At 39.3% G+C, this 21,475-nt stretch overlaps 2 protein-coding genes across 8 annotated transcripts in view; one reads left to right on the top strand and one right to left on the bottom strand.

Moving 5' to 3' along the window:
* The window catches only part of LOC140739320 (5-phosphohydroxy-L-lysine phospho-lyase-like), a 38,796-nt gene extending 26,513 nt beyond the window's left edge, over nucleotides 1-12,283 (top strand). For 5 of the 7 annotated variants that reach the window (XM_073067498.1, XM_073067500.1, XM_073067502.1 and 2 more), the window contains exons 7-12: nucleotides 2,806-2,888; nucleotides 3,480-3,705; nucleotides 4,231-4,385; nucleotides 4,465-4,554; nucleotides 8,833-8,963; nucleotides 10,127-12,283. In XM_073067498.1, the coding sequence (XP_072923599.1) occupies nucleotides 2,806-2,888; nucleotides 3,480-3,705; nucleotides 4,231-4,385; nucleotides 4,465-4,554; nucleotides 8,833-8,963; nucleotides 10,127-10,161 (720 nt within the window). In that variant the 3' untranslated portion in view covers nucleotides 10,162-12,283. Of the gene's footprint in view, nucleotides 1-2,805; nucleotides 2,889-3,479; nucleotides 3,706-4,230; nucleotides 4,386-4,464; nucleotides 4,555-7,104; nucleotides 7,136-8,832; nucleotides 8,964-10,126 lie in introns of all 7 variants that reach the window. The other 2 variants (XR_012101602.1, XM_073067499.1) reach the window with 2 other exon arrangements.
* Nucleotides 12,284-12,429: 146 nt separating this feature from the next.
* Nucleotides 12,430-20,654, bottom strand: LOC140739321 (heterogeneous nuclear ribonucleoprotein D-like). Its single transcript, XM_073067505.1, has 8 exons — nucleotides 20,360-20,654; nucleotides 19,786-19,954; nucleotides 17,508-17,666; nucleotides 15,439-15,570; nucleotides 15,254-15,359; nucleotides 15,004-15,177; nucleotides 14,674-14,765; nucleotides 12,430-12,759 (listed from the first exon to the last, which is right to left on the bottom strand). The coding sequence occupies exons 1-7, from the start codon at nucleotides 20,527-20,529 to the stop codon at nucleotides 14,692-14,694; spliced, it is 984 nt and encodes a 327-aa protein (XP_072923606.1). The 5' UTR covers nucleotides 20,530-20,654; the 3' UTR covers nucleotides 12,430-12,759; nucleotides 14,674-14,691.
* Nucleotides 20,655-21,475: the final 821 nt, after the last annotated feature.

The raw sequence follows: 21,475 nt of genomic DNA, 5'->3' as shown, positions 1-21,475 counted from the left end.
ATCATATTTACTCTTAACTATTATTCAGTTCTTCTTGCACTTGCAGGATTAGTTAAGTCAGCTATGACTACCCACACATTTGTGTACAAAAAAACAGGAAAAGCTAGAAATACTTGGGTCAAGAAGCTTTTGCGGAGAGAGATATATTAGAACAGGAAAAGGTTAAGAGATGTGATATGCTCTGGGTGAGAACAGAGGGGAGGAAAAAGCTGAGAAAATGAGTGAAGGGGCAGGAGTTTGGGCAAGAGTGAACAGTAATGGTACAGGTAACAAAATAAATTATCTGGAGGAGCTGTACATGGCAACAGAATCATTAGCAGCACTTGTTATCCAAGAGAAGGTGCTTTGATCATAATCGGAAATTGTACTTGATGTTGAGTCCAGAAGCTTAAGCTGCTTGTCCTCGGGCTTCAGTAGAACCCTGTAGCAGACTGAGATTTGGGCTGTCAGTATGATTCTGGAGCAGGAATAGAAAACTAATCCCCTCAGGCCATTCAATATGATTGTGAAAGATCTGAGCTCCACATTCCCATCAGTAACCTTTCAAACCAGGTATCTGTCTACCTTGGCCTTAAATCCGTTCAGAGATTCTGCCTCCTTTCCCTTTGAGGAAGAAAATTCTAAAGACCTGCAATTCTCAGAGAAAAATAATTCACTTATGCCTTTAATGGTGACTCCTTATTTTTAAGTAGTGACCTGTAGTTCTATATTCTCCCACAAGTGGCAATACTCTCTCTACGTCTGTCCCTCAAAATATCAATATAATACATTCAAGTCTTTACTCACTCTTCTAAATTCCAGCTCCTTTGACTATATGATAACTAGGTACTAGTTTGGTAAACCTCGGCATAGCATTTACAACCTCTAAATAAGGAAAGTAATACTGGATGCAGAACTCAAGTGGTGATCTAGTTAGTACTCTGTATCTTAAGTATAACCTTCCTACTTACATATTCACTGTGCCTCACAATAAATTATAATATGTTAGCTTTTCTAATTGTTGCAAGGTAGTTTTTTTTTGCAAACCATTCACTAAGCCACAGCATTGTGCGTAACTTGGGGAAAAGATAGATGCATCCAATGTCTTGATACAGTATAGGCAAGTGGGAAATGTTTGCCCTCCTGACTGAATAGTTGAACTGATAGCTTTTAAATATACACTTTTTTTTTAACACATTTTTCACTAGCTTAGAGTTCTTGTTTTGAGTGTAAAAGTACACGCTGACGGACTGCAAGATTACAGTTACAAATGATCAGCAGCACTTATTTTTTCTTCCTGTATTTTTGCTTTTCAACTTAATTTAATATTAAAGTATCCCATGCTACTCGTGGGAGTTTTCTATTATTACAGCGGAGTTTATCATGGCCCTGCCCATGCCCCTCATTGTTGGAATGAAATGTTACCTCCAGCTGCGATTGGAGTTAAAATAGGTGTGTCAGGGAGAATTTAAAAGCAAACTGACCAGAATCTTGTGTTCATGTTATGAAACTGAAGGGAGGTATTCTGCAAAATAATAACCCATTCCATCTTTGTTGCCCCTAATGGAATGAAGGCCACATTGCAGCTACAAGCACTGAATTTTAAGTTAGGAGACCTACCTGGAAAGCAGCTTTGATTCCTCAGTAGTGGGTAGGAGAAGGGGCAGATGTTGCATCTCCTTGATTATAATAGAAAGGAGTATTGGAGATGACTTAAGAATGGATTGGTGTAATGAGAAGTAATGATCCATGTAAAGTGCTATAGGTAGGTGGGGTAGGAACAGTCAGTGGTATCACTTGGAAGGTTTTTGTTTGTATGTCTGATTTGTGTCAGCAAGGTCATTCGGTATAGATTAGCACCACACAGGAACAGATCCTTCAGCCCACAGTATCTGTGTTGACATACTATTTGCACCCCCTTCAAAATATCCATATATTTCTGTAATGTGATGACCAGAATTATACAGAAAAGTCCAAATGTGGCTTTATTGTGTACAGCTGCAACAAAACCTCTTCACTTTTATACTCAGCATCCCCCCCCCCCACTCGACTGATGAAGGCAAATATGCTTTCTGTACCATCTGCTCGTGTTGCCGATAGCTTCCATCCCAAGATCCCTCTGTACATTAGTGTGCATAAGGATCCTGCTGTCCACAGTATACTCTCCACTAGCAGTGCAACATCTCATACCTGTCTGGATTAAACTCTTGTGCCATTTCCCCACTGTATTTCCAACTGATCTTTATCCTACTGTATTCTTTTGACAACCTTCCTCACTATCCACAACTCTGCCATTTTTACGTTGTCTACAAGTTTACTGACCTGCACTTTCACCCAAATATTTATATGTAGCAGAAACAAGTTTTCCCTGCAGAACATCACTGGACGTGGAAATCCACCATAAAATCCAGGAAGCAGCACTGCTACCAGAAACAGATGAAAGCTGGGACCCAGGATGATCTGGAAAATGTCCCAAAGAGTTGACTATGATCCTGTCGTCAGTGAGTGCTGATCACAAATTCTCCACAAGTCAGTGTATAGGAATGCAGTAATAGAAATTCCCAGATATTTGTCACAATGTTTGAGATAATTGATAGTGCCTCATGCTGCACCAATTAACATCAATCAATTCAGCAGACACTTCATTCAAACTCTGGACAAAGACATTTTATGGGATTCACACACATCACACAATGAGCCACTATGGAAATAACCAAGATGACTTATGTAAAGAATTGATAACTGACAGTGTATAAGAATTAAAGGTGCTTGATTTTCAACTTTCATAATTTCACAATGAATTTCTTTTAATTTCCACCAATCCAGGTTGCAGCATTTTTTGCTGAATCTTTACCAAGTGTTGCAGGTCAAATAATTCCACCTACAGGATATTTCCAGAAGGTAGCAGAGTAAGTACTTAATATTACTTTACCTAAGTGGGCCTCACATTCTTTCTTTAAAGCATTTTGTTCTCTATAGAGTTTTACAAAATATTTCTAGATTTTTTTTCCCTTTAATCTCTTGGTATTCTAAAGGGATTAACGTTCTTACCTTACACTTTAATGCAAAAATCTGCCCATTGAGATCTACAATCAGTAAGTTCTGAATAACATCTTCAGTGTATATCAATACAGTCCTCAAAAGCAAGACATCACTTCACACCTACCATAAGATTCAAAGAATAAACTTAAGAAAAATGAAAGTGTAACATTTCAATTTCACAATATTTATCTAACCAACTAGTTTTTAAACTTCTAAAATGCATATCCTTTTGACTGCAAGCTATCTGGGTAGTTCTAGACTTGGCAGTTTTATTATTTTAGGCTATAGCTGGAAATCAGTATCAAAAGATGGAAAAAAGACCCTGAAGTTAAACTTTCTTCTAGTTTCTTACGGTCTTAAGATCTTCCTGCTTTGAGGGACCAGGCAAAGTTGTTCTTTACTTTGTATTATACAGCTATGGCCAGGCTAGGTGCTTTCTATCAATTTCTCTCTTACAGACAAATTCGGAATGCTGGAGGATTGTTTGTTGCTGATGAAATCCAAGTTGGATTTGGAAGAGTTGGCAAGCACTTTTGGGCATTCCAGCTGGAAGGAAATGATTTTTTCCCAGACATTGTAACCATGGGGAAACCCATAGGAAATGGGCATCCTTTAGCCTGTGTTGCTACAACCAAAGAAATTGCAGATGCATTTGCAGCAACTGGAGTGGAGTTTTTTAATACAGTAAGTGTGGTGTAGCTACATTTACAAAAGAAAATCCACTAATCAGTATCAAATGAAACTGCTAACTTGAACAAAAACTTACACAGGTTGATTCTTAGGAACTTTAGTTTTTGCATATGTTATAAGAAGAAGAAAACAACCCTGAATTAGAGTGTTGATTTATTGAAATTAATTGAAGACCTTTAACTGCTTTTTCAGGGTCTCGAGTTTATGCCGTTTAGCTGAATCATTCAGAGCAGGAAATCTCATTTGCTTTATAATTGCAGTTCATTTTCTAGCGATCACAATTAGCTTCAGTGTTATGTTCATAGAATGGTACAGCTTGGCAAGAAACCATTTACCCCAACTCATCCATGCTAATCAGTGGACATGTTACACTACACATTATCTGAGACAGAAAGGGTTTTAATCCCATGCAACATCTGGGTGGGTGTGCCAGTCCTCCAAAGGTGCTGTGGGAAGGGAAGCATTTGTCAAGAGTGAAACAGAGCAACCTGAAGAGCTTATGTCACTGTTGTATTACAGTTTGGAGGAAACCCAGTATCCTGTGCAATTGGACTTGCTGTTTTAGAAGTCATTGAAAAGGAAGATCTTTGTGGAAATGCAACAAAAGTGGGTATTTACCTGCTGAATCTGCTAAATGATCAAAAAAACAAACATCCAATCATCGGTGATGTCAGGTACAGATCTGATCAATAAAATCATTTCTAATTATATTTGATGTCAAATTGACTCATTAGCTCTTTTATATCTAAAAAGGGGTGTTGGCTTATTTATCGGAGTGGAGCTTGTAAAAGATCAGCAGCAGAGGACACCAGCTACTGAGGAAGCCCAGTACTTAGTTGCAAGGTACTGCAAATATATCTGTAGAGAAAATGTCATTCTGGTTTACAGATTCAACCCCCTTCTTTTGAATGTCTAAAATTAAGTGTAATTACTTTCCACCTATAGTTTTAAAATTTGCCCATTAGGGTGATGAAATTCTTATGGCAATAAGACATAAGAAGAGTTAGGACATCTGGCCTATCAAGTCCACTCCGCCATTCAATTATGGATGATCCTTGTTTTAATGTCCTCAACCCCAGTTTCCGCCCTTCTCCCTGTAACCTTTAATGCCATGTCCAATCAAGAACCTATTGATCTCTGCCTTAAATACACCCAACGACCTGGCCGCATGAGCAACAAATTCCAGAAATTCACCACCCTCTGGCTAAAGAAATTTGTCTGCATCTCTGTTTTAAATCCTGAGGCTCTGCCCTTTTGTTCTAGACGCTCCCACCATGGGGAACATCCTTAACACATCTACTGTCCAGACCTTTCAACATTTGAAAGGCTTCAATGAGATTTCCCCCTCATCCTTCAGAATTTCAGTGAGTACAGACTCAGAGCCATCAAACGTTCCTCACATAATAACCCCTTCATTCCTGGAATCATCTTTGTGAATCTCCTCTGGACTCTTTCCAGTGCCAGCATATCTTTTCTAAGATGAGGGGCCCAAAACTGTTCACAATACTCAAGGTGAAACTTCACCAGTGCCTTATAAAGCCTCAGCATCACGTCCTTGCTCTTGTATTCTAGACCTCTTGAAATTAATACTAATATGGCATTTACCTTCTTCACCACCGACTCAACCTGCAAGTTAACTTTCAGGGTGTTCTGCACAAGGAGTCCCAAGTCCCTCTGTATCTCAGATTCCTGGATTTTCTCCCCATTTAGAAAATAGTCCACACGTTTATTTCTACTACCAAAGTGCATGACCATGCATTTTCCAACATTGTATTTTATTTGCCACGTCCAAGTCCTTATGCATCATACCCATTTCTTCAACACTATCTGCCCCTCCACCAATCTTCATATCATCTGCAAACTTGGCAACAAAGCCATCTATTGCATAATCTTAATCATTTATATACAGCATAAAAAGAAGTGGTCCCAACACTGACCTCTGCAGAACACCATGAACTGGCTCAAATTTATAAGCTTAACTGCTCCTTTTGTCCTAACAAACAGGCCTTAATAAAAGATCTTAACACTAAAAATGTTGCAGGCTGCAGCCCCTAAGCAGACACATTAACTCATAATACACCATTACATGTACTAAAAATGTTAGTATTTGAAGGTAAACTACCTATTTACTCTTGTGGCTAGAGCCTTTAGGTACATTATTTGTCTATAGTATCATGAAGATTTACAAGTATTCAAAAATGCCGATAGATTAATCAATCTTTAAACCAATGCTGGCCACTCAATCCTCCTATTTTCTAGGTGTTTCATTTTTACACCTTTCAATAAAGATTCTAATGTTTTCTCTTCTACAGACATTTGTTAACAGATTGATAGTTTTTCCATTTAGTATTTTCCCCTCCTTTTTTGTAAAAAAAAAGTGCAGTCACATTTGCTGCTCCCTGTCTGCAGAAAATATTAGAGACTATATAAAAGAATTTTAAAAGGTGCATCCAATATCCTTCAAAATTCTGGATTGAGATCTTATATCCTTGGAATTTAACAGTTTCAGCCCATCAATCTATTTTTTTAAATTAATTCCACTTGCCTCCATTCCTCAATCTTGCTGGGTGCTCAGTTCTCTACTAGTAATTTCCACTGAGGTGTAATTTCTCTGCCATTTCCATATTTGCCAATATAAATTCTTTCCCTTCTGCCAACACTGAGCTCATTTGCCTTGATTATTTCAATTTCAGACACCAGTACGAACATTTCATTTCTCAGTAGTGCTCTTACTTTGATTTGCCTACTTCTAAAATGTTCCCAGTACTCGGACCTACTAGTCTTCCCACAATGTTAGAAACCCATTCTTTTGATTACATATTATCTTTAACTACTCCCCTCAGCTAAGCTAGGCATTATCTTGATGGATTTCTGTACTTTTAACATGTTTTGTAAATTAAATTTCTCACCTGGCATGTCATATTACCAGTTTGAATGATGTTTCCCTCTGAACTGAAGCTAATTCACCTCTCAGACCTTCACAGTTCCAATTGGATTGAGAACCTAGTTTAGATTGAATTTCACTCCAAATAACCCACCTTAATTTTTAATTAGTTGAATAAATGGTACAAATTTTATTTCAATACTACTACTTTTTGTTGGGTCATAAGAGACCAGATCTATAGAACCAAACCACAGCCAGCTGCATTTAGTCAGATATTAATAATCTATCCCCCATTAAAAATAAATTCTCCAATTGCCCTTGACCACTGACCACCTATTCTGATCTTTTTGTTACCAACCTCAGCATTTCCTATCAGACATAAAATTCTAGAAATAGCACATTGAGCACTATGTGTGGAGAGTGAAACTGATCTGAAATGTTAACCACTCTACAATGTTCTTTACTTTAATTAATCACTTCTGAGATTTCCTTGTTTTTCAACCCTTCAGGTACTTACAAGAGTACTTAAAGCACCCTCTTGTAAGTGTTAATACAGTCGGCCCTCCTTATCCGCGGGGGGGTTGGTTCCGGGGCCCATTATATAAAATGGCCTAATATTTGCATATAACCTACGCACATCCTCCCGTATACTTTAAATAATCTCTAGATTACTTATAATACCTAATACAATGTAAATAGTTGTTATACTGTATTGTTTATGGAATAATGACAAGGAAAAAAAAGTCTGTACATGTTCATTACAGATGCAATCATAGCAGCTGTTCTGGGAACGCTGATGCTGCCTCGGCATCAGCCGATCCCGATTCTCCTGTGATCTTAAGTTCTTGAGGCTGTAGTGCTTTATATAGCTAGCCCACCATCCCTTACCAGCCTGAAACTCCTTCATATTGCTCACAACACACGTAGTGAACGAACGAGACACGAGGCTAACAATTCTCAACTTCCGGGTTTTCCCGATCAGTAGTTAGTTGAATCCGTGCATGCAGAACCCGCAGATAAGGAGGGCCGATTGTAGTACAAATCAGAAGTAACCAGGACTCTGGCAAAGATAGCACTTGCAGAACCAAACCATTCATACCTTTCTGTTGCATGCAATATTTTCCATCCCCAAGTCAGAAATTAAAGTCATTTGCTCCACATCCAGTTAATCACTGCCCTTTCACAGCTTGAAAAGATCTATCCAGGGTCACTGATACTAGCATCAAGTCCCTTAGCACAGTGAACCCAAACATGACAGCTGTGAGGTTAGGTGCACGTGCAATTTTTTTTGTTTTGGAAATTCATGCGCAATATAACATCTCAGCAGGCCCTCCACTCTTTTTCAAAAAATGTTAGCCAGAAAGAACCACAATCTACAAATCAGTAAACGAACAAAGCCATGTGGTGGCAAGAATGGAGGTGGTCATTTTGTGAGACTATCCTTGCAATTGCCATTATGTGAACTATTTGGTGAATTGATACTTGCACTGTGACCTTCTGCAGTTGAACATGGACAGTTTGTTAATGATCTGCTAAACTTGAGACAATTCTCAGTTAAGAAGCTACTATACAAAATGGAAGGTTTGCAGAAGGAACAGCCTGTGATCTGGTTGGCTGGGCCCAGTTGTTCGGTAACCTGGCTTGAGTTGGGGGGGGAAAAAATCACCCAAGGCTAAAGGAAAAGTTAAAGTGATACTGCTTGTAGCCCTGTTGTACATCCATTGAGAATTAAAACACATGTCACATGACCTCAAGCCAACAAAATTGAAAATTCATGGATTGACCTAATAGGAAAAGACTAAGTTTGGGAGCACAGGCACAAACACTGGCAACCTGAGACCAACCACTATAGATACAGCTGACCCATCAGGCATATTGAGATTAGATCAGGATCTCAAAGAACACCTGGCTAACAGACCTTCTCCCCGCAACGCCCCCCCCCCCCCCAATTATCTTTTCTATTCTTTGACTGTTCATGGAGGGTCAGGGAAACCTTGTGAGTGAGCAGTTAGTTATTCTGTAAATTTACATGCTTGCTAGTTGAGACAATAAAAATAATCAGTATTATTAATGGGTCATCCTTGTAACATTAGTGAAACATGAATAGGGAAGTCCAGAGTTAGGATGGGAAAACGGATCATTAAATGGATAAGGGATGAAAGTAAAATGGTTGTAGAAAATCAGCAAATGTCATTGGAATCAAATCAGCTCAAACATTTTGTTCATTTACCACTTAGGTTCAAGAAAGAATTTATCATACTGAGCTGTGATGGACCAGATAGAAATGTCCTTAAGTTTAAACCCCCCATGTGTTTCACTGTTGAGGATGCTGAATTTCTTGTGGAAAAACTCGACAAACTACTTACAGGCAAGTATTTTACTGAATGACCTTCTGCACTCATCAAGTGTATGATTTTTTAAAAATAGAATGCTATGTAATATTTTCCACTTTTACCTTTCTTGAAATTGGGTGAAAGAAACTCAAGGATAGTGCTCCAATGTGCTGACATTGGAGAGGGTTCAGAGAAGATTCACTAGAATGATTCTGGGGATGAGAGGGAACATATGAGGAACATTTGACCGCTCTTGGGACTGTACTCCTTGGAGTTTAGAAGAATGGGAGGGGGACCTCATAGAAACATTTCGAATGTTGAAAGGCATGGACAGAGTGGATGTGGCAAAGTTGTTTCCCATGGTGGGGGAGTCTAGTACGAGAGGACATGACTTGAGGATTGCGGGGCGCCCATTCAGAACAGAGATGCAAATAAAATTTTTAGGCAGAGGGTGGTGAATCTATGGAATTTGTTGCCACGGGCGGCAGTGGAGGCCAAGTCATTGGGTGTATTTAAGGCAGAGATTGATAGGTATCTGAGTAGTCAGGGCATCAAAGGTTATGGTGAGAAGGGGACTAAAAGGGAGATTGGATCAGCTCATGATGAAATGGTGGAGCAGGCTCGATGGGCCGAATGGCTGACTTCTGTTCCTTTGTCTTATGGATAGGCCTTTGTAGGAAAGTACAGTTTACAGTACTTGAATTGTGCTTTATGGATTACATTCAAGTTTGCAGTTGATCTATTTAGTCAAGTCACATACAATAACAAAGGTTCATAGATCCACCATCTTCAAAATAAGGAATTACATCTGCAAAGTGATCCATGTCATATGCTCATGTATACAGATCATACACCAGAACTCAATCTGCAGTGTACAGATCTGTTTTGGACGAGTAGGTAACAAATGGTTAGAATGAAGAATGTAAAACCAAGTTGGTTAGGGCAACTTGAATTTAATAACCATTGACAAGAAGCCTGGAAGGTGCTCTGATAAGTACCAATTCATCATTTACGGCATTTTCATGTTCATGAGTATTAGGTTTACCTTTCAAAGCTCCAAAGTTAGCTAGCTATTAAGGCTAACGTACCAAATTGAAAAAGAATACCTCTTTAATCAGTAGGCAATATTAATTACAGTAAAACTGATTACATTGTTTATGCTTCCAACTATTAAAGATTTATTGAATATTTATTATAGAAATGGAGATGACTGACACAACAGAAGCCAACTGAACCTCTGGAGCTGAGTCAGTATGGGGGGGGAAATGGCACCAGTGTCACATTAATGCATTTCTTATAGTTTTAGTTTCAATACAATTTCAATTATTTACCTAATTAAATTTGATAATTTTTTTCTTTGATCTTGCATTTAAAAAACAAATATGTGAAATTCACTTTCAAAAAGGAAATTAGGAGAGCCACGGGGGCCTTGAAGGGCAGGATTAGGGGAAACCCCAAGGCATTCTACAAGTGTGTGAAGAGCAAGAGGATAAGATATGAAAGAATAGGACCCATCAAGTGTGACAGTGGGAAAGTGTGTATGGAACCAGAGGAAATAGCAGAGGTACTTAATGAATACTTCAGTATTCATTATGGAAAAGGATCTTGGTGACTGCAGTGATGACTTGCAACCGACTTAAAAGCTTGAGCATGTAGATATTAAGAAAGAGGATGTGTTGGAGCTCTTGGAAAGCATCAAGTTGGAAGTCACCAGGACCGGATGAGATGTACCCCAGGCTACTGTGGGAGGCGAGGGAGGAGATTGCTGATCTTTGCATCATCAATGGGGACAGGAGAGGTTCCAAAGAATTGGAGGGTTGCAGATGTTCCTTTATTCAAGAAAGGGAGGAAATAGCCCAGTGAGTCTTACCTCAGTGGTGGGTAAGTTGATGGAAAAGATCCTGAGAGGCAGGATTTATGAACATTTGGAGAGGTATGATTAGGAATAGTCAGCATGGCTGATTGTATTTTTTGATGTGACTAAACACATTGATGAAGAAAGAGCAGTAGATGGTAGTGTATATTGATTTCAGCAAGGCATTTGATAAGGTACCCCATGCAAGGTTTATTGAGAAAGTAAGGAGGCATGGGATCCAAGGGGACATTGCTCTGTGGATCCAGAACTGGCTTGCCCACAGAAAGCAAAGAGTGGTTGTAGATGGGTCATATTCTGCATGGAGGTCGGTCACCAGTGGAGTGCCTCAGGGATCTATTCTGGAACCCTTACTCTTTGTGATTTTTATAAATGACCTGGATGAGGAAGTGGAAGGATGGGTTAGTAAGTTTGCTGACAAAGGTTGGAGGTGTTGTGGAGGGCTGTCAGAAGTTACAGCGGGACATTGATAGGATGCAAACTGGGCTGAGAAGTGGCAGATGGAGTTCAACCCAGATAAGTGTGAAGTGGTTCATTTTGGTAGGTCTAATATGATGGGAGAATGTAGTATTAATGGTAAGACTCTTTTGGCAGTGTGGAGGATCAGAGGGAATTTGGGGTCCAAGTCCATAGGATGCTCAAAGCTGCTGCATAGGTTGACTCTGTGGTTAAGAAGGCGTACGGTGTATTGACCTTCATCAATCATGGGATTGAATTTAGGAGCCGAGAGGTGATGTTGCAGCTATATAGGACCCTGGTCAGACCCCACTTGGAGTACTGTGCTCAGTTCTGGTCGCCTCACTAGAGGAAGGATGTGGAATCCATAGAAAGGGTGCAGAGATTTACAAGGATGTTGCCTGGATTGGAGAGCATGCCTTATGAGAATAGGTTGAGTGAACTCAGCCTTTTTTCCTTGGAGTGATAGGGGATGAGAGGTGACCTGATAGAGGTATATTAGATGACGAGGGCTGAAATGGTTGCCACAAGAGGACACAGTTTTAAGGTGTGGGGAGTAGTTACAGAGGAGATGTCAGGGTTAAGTTTTTTTTACTCAAGTGTTGAGTGCGTGGAATGGGCTGCCGGCAACGGTGGTGGAGGCGGATACGATAGGGTCTTTTAAGAGACTTTTGAATAGGTACATGGATAGAAGGCTATAGGTAAGCCTAGAAATTTCTAAGGTAGGGACATGTTCGGCACAACTTTGTGAGCCAAAGGGCCTGTATTGTGCTGTAGGTTTTCTACGTTTCTGAGATTGCCACTATATGACAAACGCAAGAAGAACTACAAGATTTGTGAAATATTTGATTTCACACAATTATTTCTTTTAAGAACAGAAGTGTGCAAGTCTAAGACACTGATTTTGATGTTTTCAGAAGTTAGCAGAATCATCTGATATATTCACATTACTGTATCATCCCAGTTTTGAAATTGATGTGCTCAACTGTTCATCTGTAGACAGTTCCAAATCATTCATTCACCCAACACAGGTGCAAGCATCAGAAAGTTTCCTTACAAATGTCAAAGTACACATTAGTGTAAAAGGTTTGAATTATTATCTAATGCATATAAATACAAATGGTAGTGACACCTTAAAGTTACTTAGTAAAAAAAAATTCATTCAACCAAAATACACAAAAGGAACTTTAATTCAGGAACTTTGACTAATCCAATAAACAAGTCAGTAATGCAAATCCAGTAATTTTAGGTAAAATACAAACTTACATAATACATTATCAGCATCCATTGGGTACCAAAAAGTATAGTAAAAAACACTTCCATCACAGGAAATGTACAACATGAAGACAGACTACAAAATTAAAAGCTGTAAAGTTTCCCTACAAGTCTGTTCTGTACATTATGGGGAGTCATCCAGGATGAAAACAGTTCAAAGAAATTAGTCCCAAATGCAACACAGTTGCATCGAGAGGACTTGTGTAAGATTTTGCCCTGTTGATGACCTGTAAAGCAAAGGAAAACTATAAGCGTCCTTAAATTAATAAATCTAATTGGAACAAGGCTGCCTCATGTTTATAGTTTCATATGCCCCCCTTAATCACAAATAAACTTACCATATACCTCAAATGGAGCATCTCTCTCCCACCATTTAATAAAGTGCCAATTATGAACTATTTAAAGCTTTTAAAAAGATTTATTGTAGTTGTAATAAATTCCCAAGCTAGCTTCAAAATAAAAGTGTAAGCATTTAAAAACTTGGTTAAGGAGTTTTACATTGATAATATCTGGGTGCAGGAACTATACCACATGCCTCAATTATAAAGATCTTCCATGAAATATAGATCCAAGTGCAGAATGCAAATTTATCCAGACAGAAGGCCTGACAACCAAATAGATCACCTTAACACAAGCATCCTCTCTCTACAAGTATCTTTCTCAAAAGCAACAATGTTTGAAAACAAATATATTTCAGTATTTTCTGCTCATGTTTCAAAACATTTTTACTTGCCTTGCCCTCACTTCCGCTGGACTCTATTGACAAAACAATTTTCTCATTGGTAACTATTGAAATCTCAATACCTAATCTGGAATAAACATGATTTTTGGACAAGATAGTAATCAAGTGCAATGATTTTTTCAAAAAAATCACAACACATTACCCCGGACAAGGTAGAGATTCTACAAGTCAACACAGGCAAACAAGCTCAGACCAAATACTTCTTCACCAGTATTATTTGCAATTCTCAACTACTTACTTGCTGTCTGATCTGATTCAACAGTCCTTTATCTTGCTATGGGTGAAATAGTTGAAATTTCACAGCAATGACTGTTCTTCGAAAGTCCATTTCATTGCTCAGGGACAATAAATCCAATTAATTTTACATGAAGTTATTAACTTAATCTTCATGTGACATTCTCTATGTTTTTAAACCTGGAGAATGTTGTAGTTGTTCATCCAAACAGTTATAAAAGGTTTTTAGACCTAATTGTGCAGAACACATCAGAAGTTAAACAGTTGTGAATCCAAGCTTTAAAAAAATTGCTACAAAAAATGTTTTATTTCTACAAAAAAAAAGGTTCAGGTTGACTTCACACTCTACTCATCAGTACAATGTACCAATTAAAGTGCGTGGTCTACTCTGCTATAAATTGGGACAATGTTAATTATAGTCATGAAAATAAATCAAATGCTGTCAAAAGCATGTGTTGCTGAGCAATATTAACTAGCTAGACCTTTGAATGGCCCAAACATGCACACAAATACAATGTTTAATTCATACCATCCAAATTATTTTAAAAACATTCTAAAATCTATAGTGAACACCCTTAAGTTTCTGGCTACACTATACCTAGTATAGAAAGTTCCCGACTTACGTAAGAGTTCGGTTCCGGAAGCCGTTCCGCAAGGCGAATTTTACGTAAGTCGGATGGAGCCATATGCACGCTTACTATTTTATACTTTGGTGGTAGTAGGTTCCTATCCTATCATGTTCTATGCACTGCATGAATACACAGTATTCTGCAATAAAATGAAAAAAAATCATGAATTAAAATAGACTGCAACATGAAACATAGCCAAACTCTACTAATTTGGCCACAAATAATTCTCATTTACGTCCATACAAGTTTTCACAAAACAAAATTTGCACCAACTGTTATGCAACTCAGTGAGGATCTGAAAATTAACTATTACAGCAAGCAATTAATTTGTTGCAACAGATTAGGAAAACTTAAAAGAAATGCACATCAACTGTCTTTCCTCTTTCCAATCCTGCAACAGCCTGTTCCAAAGGCATCCAGTGCCTTGTTCTAAACATCAATTTAGAGTCATAAGCTTTTTAAAAATGCTACAAATATCTAGGAGGATGTGTGTTTTAATAATTAGGCTCCAATATAAACCTTATATTTCCACATACCTGCATTCAGATTCCATTCTAATACGGTTTATAGCCACCTTGATGAGCTGCCCCACGTCTCGGTGCTTTCCCATAGCTACCATTACTCTGATCTGAACAGAAACAAGCTAGATTAAATGGCTTGTCTCAAAAAGCAATTTTTCCCCTCTAAAACAAAGCCAGTAATAAATTCATAATTTATTAATAAAATAGAATTTTATTCAATATTTAGTGCAGAAATAACAATGGAACAAACCTAGAGGTAATTTCCAGCTAAGTAAATTAAAAATGTAAAAATGCATGTTTCTGCAACATCAACTTTTGCTGCAGTGCAGTTATGAATATACTTACTGTAGTCATATCCTTGTCCATATCCACCATAGTAACCACTATTGTAATTATAGCCAGTATAATCATAGCCTCCATATGTACCGTAGCCACTTTGCCCGTTGTAACCATAACTGCTTCCATAGCTTGGATTCCAGTAATTACTGCTGTATCCTTGACTCCAGTTCTGACTTTGACCTTAAATTCAGTAAGAGACAAATGTAAGCACACAATTTTATCCCTCACTTTAAAACACTATAAATTTGCAACTCACCAGCTCCACGACCACTACCTCTGCCCCTTCCTGTAAAGCTGCCTCTGCCTCCCCATTGCTGCTGCTGTTGATAAACTTCTTTCGGCTGAGCCACTTTGATTTCACACTGTTTTAACAAAAACCTACTTTAATATCAAAAATGCAACAGAATTGCCTTGAAAAGAGATGCATTTTCTTGCTACTACCTTGCTATTTCCAATATCATGGTACTTCTTCTCCAAGATCTTTTTTACTGGCTCCTCTTCTTTAAATGAGATGAAACAGAATCCTCTTCTCTTATTGGTCTTACTGTCCATTGGAAGTTCAATTGATTCCACCTTGATTAAAGATTCCAATAAAGCACTGATAAATATATATCTAAAGTTTCATTACATCTGATTGAATGTATTAGCACAATTATTAAGGGATGGATGAAAATTAGATGCATTTATAGACTACTTGCATTAATTGTTATTTTTTGTCCAAAAGGTACATTTCACAGTCACAAAAGCACTCCTCTTATATGATAGGCATATCCAAGTGCTTTACTCAGTTGTTGACAACTGGTTCAAATGTAGAATCCATTTTTTGAAAAAAACTACACCTACTCCAAATGCAAAATTTGTACTACAAACAACTTATTTTAAAAATACAAAAAAGAGTAGGAAATTCAGTCCTTGGGTGGCTCTACCATTCAACAAGATAACTGATGACCCATTTCAGTAAACTGTTCCTATTTCTGCAATCTCTTGATTCCTTTAGAATCAAGAAAATGCATCCATCTCCCCAAATATATTTAATAACTAGGCTCAACTGCCTTCGCTGGTAGAGAATACAACAGGTACATCACTATGTGGGAATCCTCCTGGACTCTACTATGGCCCCTAGCTTTAGATTCTGAACAATGCAACAACTCTCTATATACAGTCTGCCTAATCCTGCAAGTCTCAAGTACTTTCTTGATATAGTTTGAAATCCCTTCTCATTCTGCTACAGTGAACATTAATAGATCTAATTAACCCAATCACTTCTTTTGCTTTAGTTCCGCCATCTCAGGATCAGTCTTGTATGCATCTGTTGCACTTACTCCACAGCAAAAGAATTCTTTTCAGATAAAGAGCAATAGTGCACCTAAAACCCCATATGTCAGAAGCCTTTTATCACACAGAATTAGGTCCTTCAGCCACCATGTCCATAAAGCACTATTTATAATAATTCTATTTTCCTGCTTACCCGTCGCTAGGTAGTAAAGCAGCCTCCCAACCCAGTAATTTGCTCCTCTCCTCTTACCCCCCCCCCCCCACTCCATCCCAACTGGGCAGAGGGTTGGGATTCAAAGCCTGAATGCGTTGGACAGGCTCAATGACAGCCTACCTACCGTTAATAGACCTCTTCTATGTTAAGGACTTTTTGACTTCACATCTACCTCATCATGGCCTTAGACTTGTTTTCTACACCGCACTTTTGCTGCAATTATAACAGTACATTCTGCATCCTTTTATTACCTTCCTCTTGTCCTACTGATGTGATGAAATAATCTGTATGGATGCATTTCAAAACATTTCTCACCATACATTTGACAAGAGTAAACCAATACCTTGGTGATTCAAGTGCTTGTCTATATACTAACATCCTGTTAATAGCTTTTACACCTACAGCCCCTCAGGATGGAAAAAATAAACCCTTGAAACCCTTTTAAACCTCCAAAATCTTGGTCTCATTGAGACCCTTGTAGAGTTTGTATTCTGTATATAAAGAAACGTAGGTCTCCATGCACATTTTCTTTATCAAATCTACCTCTGTTCAGGTAATGATCTACCTTTATGAGTCAAGTGGAGAACCTCACATCTGCCTTACCTTACATACATCTGCCATACATTTAGCAACAATTGCCTATGATCACATCAGAGCCTCTTTCCATCACTACACACTTCACTCCCACTCTGGTTTTACATTGTCTGCAAACTTAATTTAGCTTTCATCAAAATCATTGAGATATTGTGAACAGTGAATGTTCTATAGTAGCACATTAGTCTACTAATGCCTATAGTAGCACATTAGTCACTGCCTGCAAGCAGGAAGAAGACCTGTTTACAACTCTAGTCGGTACTACTGCAGTGGGACTGAAAGATACATTTTCAGTCAGTATTACAAAATGCCTCGTTGTAACTTAGCTATAAAGCACCAACAGCTTTTCATGCTGTCTATAAAGCATTCCTATAACCCATTTTCAAGGGCAATACAAAATATTTTAAATAGTTATCAAAATACCAACCTCACCAAAGCTTCCAAAGTACTCTCTGATCTTATCTTCTGGAGTATCTGGATGAAGGCCTCCAACGAAGATTTTCTTTACAGGCTCTTTCTTCATGGCCATTGCTCTTTTAGGATCAACTACTCTCCCATCTAATTTGTGTTCTTTTTGTTCCAATACCTAACATATATACACAAAAAAAAAACAGGCAAGGCACCTTGTTCAAAGTGTTTGAATTAGCATTACTTATACCCGTAATCAAAGCAAACAAAAAACTGCAGATATTACAAATCCTAACAAAACCAGAAAATGTAGAGAGCACCAAATTGGTCAAGCAGTATCCCTGGAGATTTCAATGTTTATTTTCACTTATAACTGTTTAAAATGACATTTCATAAAATGAGTGGCTTAGATACAGAATGCAAGGTTTTTTTTAAAACCAAACATATTTACATGATTATCAGTAAACATGTCATCTTCACTGACAATATAATCAAAGCAGGCGCACCTCAAGGATGCATGCTTAGACCACTACTCCACTATCTCTACATGACTGTATGGCTGTCAAATGCCAATTATAAATTTGCAATGATACCACTGTTGTTAGCGGAATCTCAGATGACAAAGATACAAGACCGGTTGATTGAGTGGTGTCACAACTCAATGTCAGCAAGACCAACATAAGGATTGTGGACTTCAGGAAGGGGAAGTTGGAAGGACACACCAGACCTCACTGAAGGGTCAGCAGGGGAAAGAGTGAGCAGTTTCAAGTTCCTTGTCATCAACATCTCAGAGGATCTACCTTGGGCTTAACACACTGATACAATCATGAAGATGACACAACAGCCAATCTACATCATTAGGAGTTCAGTTTGAAGAGGTTTGATCTGTCAACGACATGCAAATTTCTAGATGTATAGTGGAGAGCATTCTGACTGGTTGCATCACCACCATGTATGGAGGCCGTAGACTCAGCCAATTCGATCATGGAACATCTTCAAGATGTCCACCCATCAAGGACCCCCACCCTCTGGGACATGCCCTCTTCCTGTTACTACCATCAGAGAGGCAGGACAGGAGCCTGAAGACCCACAATGTTTCGGGAACAGTTTCCATCAGACTTCCAAATGGTCCATGAGCACAAACTTATTACTGGCCTTTTACACTGGATTGCTAATGCAAAATAACACTTTACAATATATGGCAGTGATAATAAGTCTGAATTCATATTTCTTAAATCAGAGTATGTCCCAGTAATCTCATCACCCACCAGACATTCAGCTAGGTAGGCAGGCCAAAATCTACATTCAAAGGGAGCCTAGTGTTTACAGCAGTAACGATATCAGAATTCTACAATGTTGTCTGCAGAAAATTGATTTGCTCAATTAAGACAAACCTATCAATACAACTCTGAAGCCATCAACTATCACTTACCGATTTCCCCAAAAAGATCCAAAGATTCTTATAACCCCAATAACTTTGGCCAAGTTTCTCCACATGAACATCTATACACATTCCCCTGCTACTGCTTCAGTAGCCTCTTCAAAAATACATTCAAGTATCAGACAGCAATATTCTCTACAATACTACTAAAATTCAAGGATTTATTCCATTTGGTCTTGAATGTGTCATTTTAAGACCATCTTTTTCTCCAAAAAAAAAATCGCATTTTCTTTGAAATCCCTGGATACATACAGAACTGATGATGTGTCCACAGATCTTTAAAGACAGCAGGGCAGACGTACAATCAAAATGCACAGCTGATGTTTTCCTTCAGCCATAGCACCAAATAGCAAAGTTTATGCTAGAACACAAAATCTAGTTAGGCCACAACTTTTCTGGTCGCCATATTACAAGGAAATACAATTGTACTATGCAGCAAACACGAGGAATTCTGCAGATGCTGGAAATTCAAGCAACACACACAAAATGCTGGTGGAACGCAGCAGGCCAGGCAGCATCTATAGGGAGAAGCACTGTCGACGTTTCGGGCTGAGACCCCACGCACTACAGAGATCTAATTGTATAGAAAATTACAATACCCTTCCATCTACATCAGACTTTCTATGTACACGGCAAAGCATTCTTATTGGCATTCCACGTTGTCCCCTTCACTTTGTATGTCAACTTCACTTTTCAACTATTATGCTTCCAGAATTTTACATAATTATAAAACCCGCACAACCCAACTAACTTTCAACTACCAACTAACTGCATTTTACCACAATCCTTTCACCTTTGTGTTGGATAGTTCATCCTATGTGCAAAAAAACATACAACCGAAGCCTATCAATCTTACCTTATCGGCGCTAGAAGAATCTTTGAAGAGGATAAATCCAAACCCTCTCGACCTTCCCGTTGCGGGGTCCATCTTAATTGTACAGTCCACAACTTCACCAAATTTAGAAAAATAATCTTTCAGGTCTTTTTTACTGGTATCCCAACTCAAACCTCCCACGAACATTTTCCTATGGGGGACAGAGGGAGAAAAGACTAGCAATTGTCAGCGTGTGCTGCTCCCCTCCCCCAGTCCAGGAAAGCACATGGCGCGAACAAAGATGCGGCAGCGAGTGAACAAAAGAAGCCGCCGCCGGCTGCGCAGGGCCGCTCGCCACCTCTACAGAGGCAGAGATGGAAGCCCTCTCCCGCATCTTTGTTTAAACCCAACAAGAAATGTCGGCTCGTTTACGCGAGAGCCAGGAGCTGGGTAACGCCGCGCTGCGCCTTGCGCTGGAAGGCGGCAGTGCCCTGGGGCACCATGCTGTTACCGCCACAGGGCCGCATGCGAGCGCCGGCCTCTCCACCCAGCCTCAAAGTCAAGGTGTGCTGGGCCCGGGCCGGCATGGGGCATCGCTAGGCCACGGCCTGCTTACCCGGCGTCTTCCTCATTCTTGCTGGCGTTGATTTTCGAGCCCTCGATCTCGGCGCTCGTAGGAGCCTCGGCTCCATCCGCCATCATTTCCTCGCCCGCATCCGGACCCTCTCCCTCTTCAAAATGACCGTTCTGGGATCCCTTCACCTGCTGCTGCTCCACGTCGGTCATTTTCCCCTTCGCTCGTCCGGGAATTACAAAAGAGTTTTCTTTGAATTAATTCCCACAACGACCACGGATCGCTGCGACGCCACTGCCAACTGTGTGGATTCGCTTTAGTTCTCGGCCCTTTATATAGACACCGGTGCCTGCCACCGCGCAATAAACACAGCTCTCATTGGTTCCACAGATCAACAAATCAATATTACGTTTTCCTGTTTGTTAAAGTAAATTTCCTCCGCACAAGTTACTTATAAAGTTTCTCTGAGTCTGCTGTAAATGATATTTCGCAATGCAGAAGTGCAATTTCTGTAGCGGTTATAAAAAGTCTTCCGTTTTTAACAAAATCTGGTGAACCCCCTTTTAACTCTTCAGTACATTTTATCTAGTTTATTTTCTTTGGTTCTATCCTTTTGAAGTTGATTTTAAGTGGACAATGCAAATACATATGTCAGAATGGGGTTTATTGACTACAGCTTAGCATTTAAGACAATCATTCCTACAGTTCTAATCGGAAAGCTCCAAAACCTAGGCCTCTGTACCTCCTCCTGCAACTGGATCCTCGACTTCCTAACCAGTAGACCACAAACCGTACGGATCGGAAACAACATCTCCACCTCCGTGATGATCAACACTAGCACACCTCAGGGATGTGTGCTTAGCCCATTGCTCTACATCTATGACTGTGCAACTAGGCACAGCTCAAATACCACATATAATGTTGCTGACCATACAACCATTGTTGGCAGAATTTCAGATGGTGACGAGAGGGCATTAGGAGTAAGATGGATCACCTAGTTGAGTGATGTCATAACAACAACCTTCTACTCAATGTCAGTCAAACCAAAGCTTCTGAAAGAGTAAGATGAGGAAACGCACACCAATCCTCAGAGAGATCGGAAGTGGAAAGTGCAAGCAATTTCAACTTCCTGGGTGTCAGTCTCTCTGAGGATCTAAC

Source organism: Hemitrygon akajei, chromosome 15 (genome assembly GCF_048418815.1).
Source record: "Hemitrygon akajei chromosome 15, sHemAka1.3, whole genome shotgun sequence".
NCBI lineage: Eukaryota > Metazoa > Chordata > Chondrichthyes > Myliobatiformes > Dasyatidae > Hemitrygon > Hemitrygon akajei.
Note: the sequence above shows the minus strand (reverse complement) of the source record. Positions and strands in the feature narration are given on the sequence as shown.